A 12,135-nucleotide genomic window follows, 5' to 3' on the forward strand; every position below is an offset into this window, starting at 1 on the left:
GTAAAACGGCGAAATGACGTCGATTCCCAGCACTGAGCCTGCCCCCCTTTTAAAGGGAAACAACAAGCGCCTAGTCTCATTTCGTTTTCATCTTTATATCACTCAAAAAGAGTTGCACTGCAATAAATGCACAATAAACTTGCTATTACATAGGAATAAGCGATGGTCAATTGCACCGATTTATTTTCCAATCTCATACTGTGCAAATGTCGGGAATAAGTCTTTCATTCTTTGCCTTGATTATGTTTCCTTCTCTGTCCTCACAAATGCTCCGTTTAGTGCGCTGCGGTTTAGCCGGAGGTGTTGCACAAGGGTTGCTGCAACTTGTTAGGATTTTTCCACAAACAACATCTTGGCTGTTTGGATCTGAAATGCATTCACAGAATGTGGGATAAACCAATACTAGTCGTTATACACGCAAAAAGGTTCATCATTGCACATAGATAGCGCAAGATGGTGGCAAAGCGCTTTCCTGGTTGCCGCCAGATGGCGCCAAAGCGATTTTCTTTATGTTAGTAAATAAACGAGGATAAGTACTTAAAATAAATATGTATGTGGTGAATATATGAAAGTGTGAGGGTTCATTGTGCAGTTATTGGTCCAGTGAAGTATGTTGTAGTGGCTGAGTTGAATGTATCTTGGGTTGTTCTTGCAAGTTTGTGAACAAAGACGAAGATTCAAAGAGTTCAAAGAGTAAAGAAAGTGGATTCCCAAACAGTATTGGTCAGTTGCAAAAGGAAGAGAGAGCAGAACGTTTTTGACAAGGAAAGCAGCGTGCAAAATAAAAAGTGGGTCAGGTCGAAGGTAGGTAGGTTGGTGGGAAGGAAGCAGGTCAAGATGGAAGAAGGAAAAGGAACTCTGAGAGAAGGAAGGAAAAAATGTCGGGAAAGAAAACAATTGTTGGAAAATACAAATAAGTGATAACGATCAACAGGTCGCCATTGTAAATGAGAAAGTGTTCTCAATTGAAATAAATAAATAAAAACAACGTTCCCCTCCGTATTGTTTTAAAGAAATAATCTCGCAATACTGTGCTGCCCCCTTGTGGCTGATATCAGAATCAGGAGACAAGCAACACAAGTAACGTATTAAGGAAGTAATCCTGGAAAATCCAATTCACGATATTTTCTTTAACGCAGTGTGGGATACAATTTTGTTTATTTTATTCTGTTTATTTTTTTGAGGGGGATTATTCCAGTCTATCTGGACATTGGGCCACCTGATAGCTCTACCTCCAAAGTTTAAAAGAGTCCCAGAATAAACTACTTCAAAAAGAAAAATTATCTGAACAGATAACCTGAGATAGAAAGCAGTGTAACAGAAGCATTTGAGTGAAGCAATGCATGCTGACAACATGCCTCTGCAAGCACAGGCAACACGGCTGCTTTGCTCTAAAAATGGCCACTTTGACTGTCTCTGACATTTTGCAGGCACGTCACGAGCCCCGTAGCCCCCCCTCGCCCCTGTTCGCGTGTGCTCATGCAGGCTCAAGAGGTAATTATGATGCACTTGATTTATATAATCCATTGAAATACACACATGCTCCACTCAACCTGGCCTGAACTCATGAGCACGTGTTTTGGTTGCCGTGACCACCTGACCATGTGGTTGTCTGTTCCAGGGCCTTGAATTTGACCCATACAAAATGCCCCCCCCCCTTCCCATAAATGAAAAGCATTTTCCGACTCTCCGGCAGTCCTTGTTGCCCCCTTTAAATCTCTTGGTACATCAAGAAAAGAAAAGATTGCAGTACTTTGGGGTGCCGTGGAGTCCGCTGCCCACACTTTCTTAAAAATAACTGCCGGAGAGTTGCAGTGCGGATTGCAAGCCAGAGCCCAAACAATTGTGATATAGCCAATGCATATAAGTGTGGGTGTTTCATTAGGCCCTCAAACTAGTTTACTCGGAGAAAATCAAATTGACTGGCCTGTCACCGCCATTGCTTTGTTTTGTCAGTGGGAAACGTCGCCTGCGGGATGCAGCGGCGGCCCACCCAGCGATAGGAAATAAGCAGTGACATTACCCAGCCTAAGCAGCCACTTCCTGTCTGATGCACGCCCGCAGCGGCCGGTGGGAAGCGACGCTCCCGCAGAGATGTCTGCTAGGATTCTGCATCTTCAAGTGTGTACGTTTGGATGCCACAGAGACAATGCAGGTGTACCTAATCTAATGTCCAATGTGCTCTCTTACAGTTTCCTCTGCCGTGATGGGCTTGGCAACCTACGACAGCAACACAATTTGAGGTAAGGCCGGATCTCCCTTGGTAGAATTTGTTGGTATTGTTGGGCAGTAACTGAATTTCCACAATCATTTGTATATTTTCTTTGTGTATTTGGTTACTTAAAAAAAAGAAAGAAATCACCCGTTACTCAATACTTTTAATTCATTTGTAAGTAATTATTCGGTTTAAATTCTAAAGTAAAATTACTCTTACAGTCCATTGTCTGGCTACTCAACGCAGTTTCCCTTCCTTTTTCAGTCCATCTGCTTCATTATCATCTTGGCCACTAGATGTCACTGTTGCCGTGACTATAACGATCATTCTCGTTGTTTTGTTTTCATCATTTCATTCATTGTATCACTTTTGCACAAGGCACAGTAAATTATTAATGACGTGATTAAACGTGTTTAAATATTTTTATATCTATCTATCTATCTATCTATCTATCTATCTATCTATCTATCTATCTATCTATCTATCTATCTATCTATCTATCTATCTATCTATCTATCTATCTATCTATCTATCTATCTATCTATCTATCTATCTATCTATCTATCTATCTATCTATTATTATTATTATTTTTTTTTAATAGCTATCTATCCATCTTATTAGTTATCAATCACGCGCTGTGTACAAACATCAGATAGCCCGCCCCTAATTTGCTGCCTGTCCAATCAGCGTTGCGGAGCTACTGCGGTAATGAACGCACCCCTCTTCTGTTTCCCGGCGTGCATTGCGAGGGAGGCGAGAGCGATAGAGAGAGAGAGAGAGAGAGAGAGAAGGTGGGGGTCTTGGCTGGGTTGCTTGGAATTAACTAGGAGGATAGCAAAGAGGCAGAAGCGCATCTCTGGGAAAAAAAAAAAAAAGAAGAAGCAGAAGCAAGGGTGTCTTTCATCACTGTCAACCGCTCAGGTAATTTTCTTTTAATGATTATTATTATTGATGGGGACTCCTGCCGCAAGCTGCTCCATTTTACACAATGGAGCTATAAAAGACACCTTTCCGTTCCGAAGGGGGTTGCACGGGCTTGCGTCCAGCTCGTTTTTGGGGGGGGGGGGAGGCAGGCTGGGGTGATGGACAGCAGGTTTCCGCAGGGATTCCCCCTAATCCTCGTCTGCAGCCTTTAGCCCAGACACCGCTCGGTGCTGGTGTCATGCTCGGGGCGGGAGCCTGCTTGCTATTAATTAGTGTGTGATGGCCACCTGCACTGCCAACAAATTAAAGTCATATTATAACCGTATTAAGGTTGAAATAGGACAAAATTGCTCAATTGTTGTATGTAATATACAAATTAGACAGTCAAGTTTTCTGTTTCATGCTCATTTCGCATTTGTCAAAACTCAAAACGTGACAGAAATTGTATTTTTCAAGAAGCACCAAGACGTTGAGACTTTTTCAAATGTGTTTCTTTGCATTCTAATATACACTAAAAACAAATAAGTACATCAAATTGTGTGACGCTTCCGTCAGATAACTCACCTATTTGCAGTTTCTGTCCTCAGAATTATATTGAAGTGATACATCTCCACAAAGACTGGTTGTGCATCTTTGTATGTCGGGAAGGAGCTAAGTTTAGCCTGGGTCGTGAGGGGAAGTTGGGCAGTTAGGTGTCTGCAGTGCTTGCCCGCTCATCAAGTGTGAAATTAAATCCCCGTTACAGTCGCGTACGCATCTCTGGCCAAGCCGGGACTAATTAACAAAATGGCTGCCCCCACATGAGTTTTTAGCAGCTCAGCTGGACAAAGTTCCCCGTGCCGAAGTAGCGCAAATAGCTCGCTGCTTAATGAAAAGAGCACCTATTAAGTCATATACTTGATATAATAGCACATTTTATTTTCATCTTAAATCCATCCAACCGCTTTCAAAATTCGCCCAATCGGACGAGGGTCTACTCTGCCCGCATCGTCTTTTTTTACATGATGCAGCAAAACAAAAAAATGACCGCTCCGAGGGCGTCACCGGCCGCCAATCATATCAGGTGAAAGCACAGAGCCCCCGAATATTGACGATAACGACCCGGCGCAGTCGACTACTAAACGGCTTGAATTATTGATCAGCTAATCGCGGGGAAGATCCGAGCCTTACCGCCATAAACAATCGTCTCACTACTTAGTCCGCCTCCTCTGGACATGGACGACATTGCTTTTTCTTTGTGATAATAATTAGGACCCTGACCTTTTTTTTTTTTTTTTTTTTTGCTTGTCCTGGTTAAATGCGCACACGTCGTGAGCTTGAAATGGAGCTTTGGATCCGTGCGTATTGTCTTGTCCTTTGAATTAACCGAAACTTGTCGTTTAGCAGAATTGCTTCATCCTAATGCGGCGACGGCGGCGGGAAGCACGACGGGGTCACCGAGGCGGATGACTCGGCCGCGCCTCACCAGCTCGCCGGTGTGACGGCGCCTCGAGTGTTCCGTCGCCGCATTTGTCAGAGTTCTCAGCTCAGGCGCGAGTTCCCCAAACCTCCGGAAGCAAACTGAGTCCGAGAATATCTCGGAAAAGTGAGACTTCCCCGCCCCCCCCCCCCTCAGAAGTTGCGGGCGGGAAAATCACAGACGTGTTTTCACGCGTGGAGATAACAGTCGCTTGGTGAGGTTTGTCGTGATTTAAAATTAGCAGCAGACTTTCGCACAACACATCTCGGGTAAAAAAAAAAAAAAGATGACAAAGGTGTCGCGTCAGGGTGTTAGCGTCGAGCGTCGAGCTTCTGGAAGTTGATGTTGATCCTCCAAAGCAGCTTTAGCTTGACTGCGTTCACGTTACTCGATGTGAAGTAACACAACGGCTGACATATTGATCATCAAACAGGTTTGTCAGAACAACTCGGAGGTCCTGCTAAGCCAGCGTCGCGTTTCATCCCGCCTACACGGATGAATAAAAAAAAGAAAATCTTAGAGGGTTGTCGGAGTCGCTTCACATCTGTTTTGGAGTGGGCGGGCGCCGCTGCTTGTTTGTGGAACGAGCAAAAGTGCCTAAAGTGGGTCAGGCGCTCCCCGTCAACTCTGGGCTTTTTCTTTTTTGCTCTCCCGCCGCCACCTCGCACGCGCCCGCTGCTTACACTCCTGAACCCTCAACTCCGACTGTCATGAATAATAAAAGCCAAGTTCGGCTTCTCCCGCTGTCAATTGGGAGCCACGCTGACTCCTCTAAGCGTGTTACCTTATCTCGTGGTCATCGGCGTCACACTTTGAAAAACTCACACAGCTCGACCCTTCCGATTATGCAATCTCGCGACGTATCCGTTGTAATTATGAGATTCCTAAAAACGGAACCAGGCGTACCCGCACTTGTCACCAGCAGGGGTTCGACACTTCCGTGTCATTAGTGAACAAAGGCTGTTATTACCGCCGCATTGGAAGGAAGGAAGCTGTAATCCCAAATAGAATGATAATCCGATTTTACTTTTTTTTTTTTTGCACCTTGTGTACGTTGCTACAAAAAAAAGATGGCCATACATTGTCCAGTTCGCCAAATGTAACGTGGTCTCAGTAAAGCGAACACAAGCGCTTCCCTTAATCATCTTTTCGGGGCTTGTCTTCCTTCTCGCCGCCACGTCGGGCTTCCGCATGTTATATAACAAAGGCTCCCTCCCCTCTGGGGGCTTCTGTTTTCTCCACAAACACAAAAAAAAAAAAAAAAAACAGCTGTGAATCTGCACTCCCGACTTCACATCTTGCAGTGATGTAATCTTTCTAATTAGTGATTTGGAACTTTTATCCCACATATGGGGCACCACAAAGAATTTCCCTGCTCAGTATGTATGTAACCTAATTTACGTTGCATAAATCGCAACAGGTGATTTCTTATGTCTCTTCTGCCATCTAGCGGACGAGCATATTATTGCTCTGCCTGTCATGTATTTGTTATAAATAAATTAAACAGGTTGAGCGCTATAATTGGATTGTGAAGGTGTACCCAATTACTTGGGCATGATTAATAATGTTTGATCTTATTTTTGCAGGATTTCTTTTTCACTCAGAACTCCTCGTTTGGCCTGACCGCCCCACCAGCCCAAGTCACCATGAACTACCTTCGCCGGCGCCTGTCAGACAGCAGCTTCGTGGCCAACCTGCCCAACGGCTACATGATGGATCTGCAGAGGCCCACCCCGCCTGGATCCTCCACCTCCTCCCCGGCATCTCCAGCCACGGAGCGCCGGCAGCCTCCGAGCATCCCGAGCCCGGCCCCGGCCCCGGCTCAGGGCTCGACACCCGGCCCGGCCGCCGGTACGGGCAGCTTCCTCAGCTCCTTCTCCAGCGTGGTGAAGAGCGCCCAGTTGGCGCAGAATGCGGCGGCCGCCGCACACGCCAAGACGGCGGCCGCCGCTGCCGCGACTACTGAGGTTGCCCCGACGGGAAGCAGTCAGCCTCCTAAGCCGGTCGTCCGCAAACCCAAGATCCTGCTTGTTGTCGATGATCCACACACTGACTGGTGAGTAGAATTCAATCAGAAACTCAAAATATAAAAAAAAATAATAATTAGCAGTAGTTGCTATGCGGGGCCCACGCACTGCCACCTTTGACTTTTAATAAGCTATTAAATGGAGCCTGACGATTAGATGAGGAGGTGTCCTTACGCCATTTGGTGCACTAAGACTGAAAAAATGGGCCAAGCGGGGCTTTTCCTCCTAATCGTGATTCCCCTCCTCGCTCTTGCTGGTCTCTAAATGCGTCGTCGTGTCGCCGTTTCATATCGAGCGAAAAAATGCCGGGAGGTGACACTTTGGTGTTGACAGCCAATTTCGAAAACCATGGCAACGGTTCCAAATCGGACAGAAGTATAACGAATAGGCTTTCGTAAAAAAGGAGAAAGCTGCACGGCAGTTGGTTCATCACGCAAGTCTGAGCCGATCGATAAAACGCTCTTGTTGTTTCGCGACTTGTTCTTTTGTAGCCTGCCATCCATCGACGGGGCGCCTCAAACTCTGCTGATGTGTTGGCGGCTATTTCCAGCCCCTTCTGAATTAATCATCGGCAGGGATCATTACGCAGCGTCGCTAAAGGCTCTGCGGGGATGAAGCGCAGGTTTGAAAGCGATCACAAAATGAATCCGGCCCACCATACGATGAGCCTTGCGGGATCACTCGCCGATTTCGCCCATCGTCTTTGATATCCCCGGGGGGGGGGGGGGGGGGGGGGCTACGCGGTCTTCTTCACATCTCGCCATTTCTGAAACGATTCGGTTTTGGTCCGTTGAAGACTGAATCGCCCGTTGGTGTGAATGTGAGCGACAATGGGCGGATGGGAGCTGAGGTGATTTCTGTAAATGACCACTCGGTCGCGCTGTTGTTCATCTAAAACGATTGCGGCGTGTGTTGTAGTGACAATCTTTGGCCGGCAGATGGCGGTGTAGTGCAGCAACTTTACTGGAAATACTAGTACTTTGTACATTACAGTACTCTGAAGTAGATTCTGTTTCCAAAAAAAAGCGATAAATGTCTTGTAGGCAAGTCTCAGGTGATTGCTAAAGTTCGTGCCATCCTCTGAGGAAAGTTGTTCAAAAAAGAAAGGGCAAATATATGCCTGCTGCTTTGGCAACGCATCCGTGCGGTGATGTTGGCACATTGTAAAATCTGCTTTGGAGATTTGAAGTGTATGTTGACTTGGAAGGCATGTGGTAGAAGCCATCGCTCTCTGCCTCAGCCCTGAATTTCCCTCCTGGGCATTCCAGCCGAGAGGCAGGCATCTCTGGGGAAACCCGGCTCCATCCTGAAAGGCTTGGCCTCCAGCAATGACTGGCGCACAAAAGCAGTACACAGCGCCCAAGCAAAAAGTCTCAAAAAGCATCGCCGCCACCACCAGGTTTTCTCTTGGTGCAAATAAACTGCGGAGAAGTTTACATAACGGGCGTGGGCAAAGAGAGAAGGAAATTCCGGGCCTCCGACGTTTACACGCGAGCACGAGGGAAAAAAGCAGCGCCTCGTAAATTAGCGGCGTCGCGGCGAGTGACGACGCATTTCGCAATGTCTCCAAACGCATTCCGAGCGTTTGCAGCCAATGGGTCTCTGCGGCGGGGTGACGGGGGGGCACCGCCAGTGTAGTATGTAGGTCAGCTCTGTCGGAAGATTCACAGCTTCCAAAATTACAGCAAACGAGACCCCAAACATTTAAGTCGCAACAGCTGGCAGATCTTATGGAGGAGATCCCCCCTCGGCGACCGTAATGAAGGATAATGAATGTACCTTAAAGGACACGTGTTTGGATTAGGGAGAATGTTGTAAAGGGAAACGGTGCTTTAGCGCAAACGGGTCGAGAGGCAAATCCCAAACAGCTCGTCCTAGTGACCCAAGGCCTCCGCCATGTAGCCTGAAACCCTTTCGACAGATTGTCGGAAGTCCCCCCGGCTGCCCGGGGTCAAAGTTCAACACTGAGGACTGGGACACATGGCTCTCAATGCGAAATGATTCGAAACGTGCTGAGAAATGCACGTTGGAAATTCCCAACTCGGTTCCGCGTGCGTTGAGAAAACTGGAAGCTCTGTCCTGTTCTGTACTCGTGGAAAATATGAGCGAGCAAGGTATTTGGAAAGGTCTGTTTAAACATCTTGGCCTGTCAAATAAACAAAAAGCTACTCCAGGTTTGTTATGACCTCGACGCAAAAAAAAAGCAAGCGCCGTTTTGCTAATCTGAACGTTTCTTTGCAGGGCCAAATACTTTCGAGGGAAGAAGCTGAATGGCGAATATGAGATCCGCGTGGAACAGGTATGTCAAAAAAAACAGGACACGTTATCTTGCGCCATTGACGACGTGGCCTTTTATTGCGACGTCGACTCACTTCACGAGCGGCAGCTGGGTTGCTCCAATTTGTAAATAGATTTCGAGATGTTTATCGCCGCTCTCAGTCCAAGTTTAGTCTGAAACGAAACATAAAATAAAGCGAGTGTAGTTGAGACAAGATGAGTTTGCTAATGCTAATATATGATAGGAGATTCCGTAGACGACAATTAGCATCCACGCAATTAGCATGACCACAAACGGCGAGTTGTACATTGGATTAAAAGAGAAAGCGAGACAGAAATCATCTCATTCTTTTTCCACTGGCTTTAGTGACGTCATTACTTTCTATTTGATCAATTTTGGTTTCATCTGCCAAAGTCAGCCTTGCTTCCGGCAGGAAGCCGGTATCACTCGTACCTGCGCACGCAGGATGCGTCTAGACGCGGCATATTTACAGAGGCTAGCTAGCATCTAATTTACCTCCAATGAGCGTTTGGTTACATCTGCAAGCCATTGTTGAGACTGCGGCGCTCTTTGAAACAGAGTGTTGAGCTTTTATGGGCAAAAGTAAAAAGGGACCACATAGAGTTGGACTTTTACAGGCTTTTTGCTCAACTCTCTACTGTTGTGGTCAGGTTTTCTCTTTTGGTGCATGTGTGAAATGACAGTTTGTATTTGTACATTTAAGGGCCGTTTTTTTTTTTTTTAACTCATATTTTACTTCAAATATGCTTGCATGTGTTCTGTATGTATAAAGTAGGAATTTGCAATTGACGGCGGCATGAGCTGATGTTTGAGAATGAAATATAATATACATAAAATGAAATATATTCTAATTAAGGTGACGATATCAAGGGGCAACAAAAACAAGAGGAAAACAAAACAAAGGTTACACCTTAAAAACATGACCTTTGTGACCTTAACAGCCTTCCACTTGGCTATGTCGAACTCTAGCGCCCCCTTTGGCAACATGAGTGAACAACTGGTAGCGACCAGCTTAGCATAGTTGTCATAGCTCTCTATCTGTTCCGTCATGCAAGGAATTGCATGCACGGTTCCATGGTGTAATGGTTAGCACTCTGGACTCTGAATCCAGCGATCCGAGTTCAAATCTCGGTGGAACCTTGATTTTTTTTACATTTCAAGTGTTTCAATTTGCTCAAAAGTTCTTGTGATAGGAACGAGTCGTTTCCGCTTGACAATTAGGCCCTAAAAGTTCATTCGCAATGCAGGTCAACAGTGGAGAAGAATTAACAACTGGAGGCTGTTGTCTTGCGTATCACTTCCTGTTTTCCTTTCCCAGGGCCAACGCGTGTTTGAATGCGTTGCCATGGCGCTGTGAAAAGCCTCCCATCCTAGCTTTCTGGCCTTGCCAATGTTTTGCCCACTCTTTGATGGCCCCATGTAAATACGCAGATCACGCACACGCACGTATGGTCCTTTTCTGAGGCGGGCGGGAGTGCATCACGTCCTTGAAGCAAATTGAATGCGACGAGTTGTCCCACCTTGCTCTTCCTCGGCGGAGTGGGTGTTATTTCTCTTTCACTTTAATGTCATTGGCACATTTCTTTCGGCGATGACTCACATCCTCATGCCGTCACGAAAGAGCGCTGAGGATATTTGCTTTTTTTAAATTTTTTGTCGTCGCTGTTGTTAATGAAAGCCCGGCAAAGCTGGCTGAATGCGAAATATTGCCCAGAGTTGTATGAATAGAAACATCTGCCACCTAGTGGAAGAGCGTTGAATTGTCTTGCCTGTCATTATACGTCAGTGACGTAAATAGATGAACATTATTTGTAGTTAATAGAAAATAAAATCGATTAAATTCTGGTAATTCGGCTAATGTGTATTAAATGTGGCATCAAATATTGAGCTGCTCATCTCCATTCAAACACAGCACATTTCAAATTTCAAATGTTTGGTGCCGTGTGGTCTCCGATGATGTCGCCGTGATTGTCTCGTTTGAAGTTCTCATAACGAAGCCAGTCGAAAGTTTTTCTCTGGAGTCCGGGAGCTCGCAGACGGAGAATAACCTCATTTGCCTCTCGTCACATGCTCCCCCCCCCCCCCCCCCCCCAGAACAATATGCTAAATGAAGTCAAGCACAAACTCTGTCTGGTTTGATTAATTCAAATGTCTGATTATAGTGCTTCGTCTCATAACCTTGTTATTAATTTAACAAAAAAAAAAAATCTTTGTTTTTCTTTCCCAGGCGGAGTTCTCAGAGATCAACCTGGCCTCCTACGTCACTTCAGGATGTATGGTGGACATGCAGGTCAACAAGGCGGGCACCAAAATGGTCAGGTAAGGAAAACTCAATCCCCCCCCCCCACCACCTCCCTTTCACTGTTAGGCTGTCAGAATAATCTCGCTGCAAACGACGTTCGGCTGGCTCGCAGCTCCGACAGTAGCGGCGGCGTTCCGACACGCGAAACCGCGTATTTAAATAGACTGTCATGTTGAAAGAGAGTGCCGATCAGCTGATCCAGGGTGGCAAAGATGACTTCATCCGTCCTCCCCTCTAAAGCTTCATGTGACACTTTATGGCTTTTCCGTCGACGCAATTCATTTTGTTGTTTATCATTATCGTGAGTCGCCGGAGAGTCATCTCTTAATGCATCTCGACTTTCGATTTTGATTTAATGAGTCGGCCGCGTGCCTGTCATCTCTTTTCACAACAAGCCTCCCTTGAGAATGTTTGGCCGTGTCGGGCTTTGGCCTCAACTTCACCCCGAGTCGAGGAACCGATCGAACGTGCGTAGAATAAAGGGAGAATAATCGCGAGCGCTCATCCAAATTGACATTGAGGTTTTGGAGCGCGCGCCTGTCGCGTCGTTTCGAACGTTATCGCTGTGATGATAGAGAAGCCAAATTGGATGCAGATGGCGCGGCCGCCGCCTCGTTCGCCAGCGATGGCCCTCATTGTCAAACAGTTGCGCTTTTACGACTCTGCCCTTGTCTCCCCATCGCGCCCAGCGGCCTGGCAGGTTGACGGCAAACAAATGTCCTCCAAATGAAAGTTTCCAGACCAAAAGCAAGACGGAAAAATTCCCCCCGAACGGCCTTGATGGTTGCTCTTGTCAAAGTCGCCTTCTGATAGCAAAGCGCGAGGAATGCCGTCAACGGATAGAGCAAAGTCATAGCACCGATTTTCCCGACAAACAAAACAAAATATCTTTCTGACTCGCATATTTC

The 12,135-nt window shown here is 46.3% G+C and overlaps 1 protein-coding gene and 1 non-coding gene across 3 annotated transcripts in view; both read left to right on the plus strand.

The window, feature by feature from the left end:
• The window catches only part of LOC133145494 (synapsin-3-like), an 87,345-nt gene that overhangs the window by 58,201 nt on the left and 17,009 nt on the right, over nt 1-12,135 (plus strand). Inside the window, exons 1-5 of one of the 2 annotated variants that reach the window (XM_061269053.1) lie at nt 1,933-2,121; nt 2,193-2,243; nt 6,186-6,655; nt 8,868-8,925; nt 11,153-11,244. In XM_061269053.1, the coding sequence (XP_061125037.1) occupies nt 6,246-6,655; nt 8,868-8,925; nt 11,153-11,244 (560 nt within the window). In that variant the 5' untranslated portion in view covers nt 1,933-2,121; nt 2,193-2,243; nt 6,186-6,245. Of the gene's footprint in view, nt 1-1,932; nt 2,122-2,192; nt 2,244-6,185; nt 6,656-8,867; nt 8,926-11,152; nt 11,245-12,135 lie in introns of those variants that run through there. The other variant, XM_061269052.1, reaches the window with a different exon arrangement.
• On the plus strand, nt 9,994-10,065 carry trnaq-cug (transfer RNA glutamine (anticodon CUG)). The gene has a single exon. It is a non-coding gene; the product is annotated as a tRNA-Gln (tRNA).

The sequence above is a fragment of the Syngnathus typhle genome, linkage group LG21 (genome assembly GCF_033458585.1).
Source record: "Syngnathus typhle isolate RoL2023-S1 ecotype Sweden linkage group LG21, RoL_Styp_1.0, whole genome shotgun sequence".
NCBI classification, from domain to species: Eukaryota; Metazoa; Chordata; class Actinopteri; order Syngnathiformes; family Syngnathidae; genus Syngnathus; species Syngnathus typhle.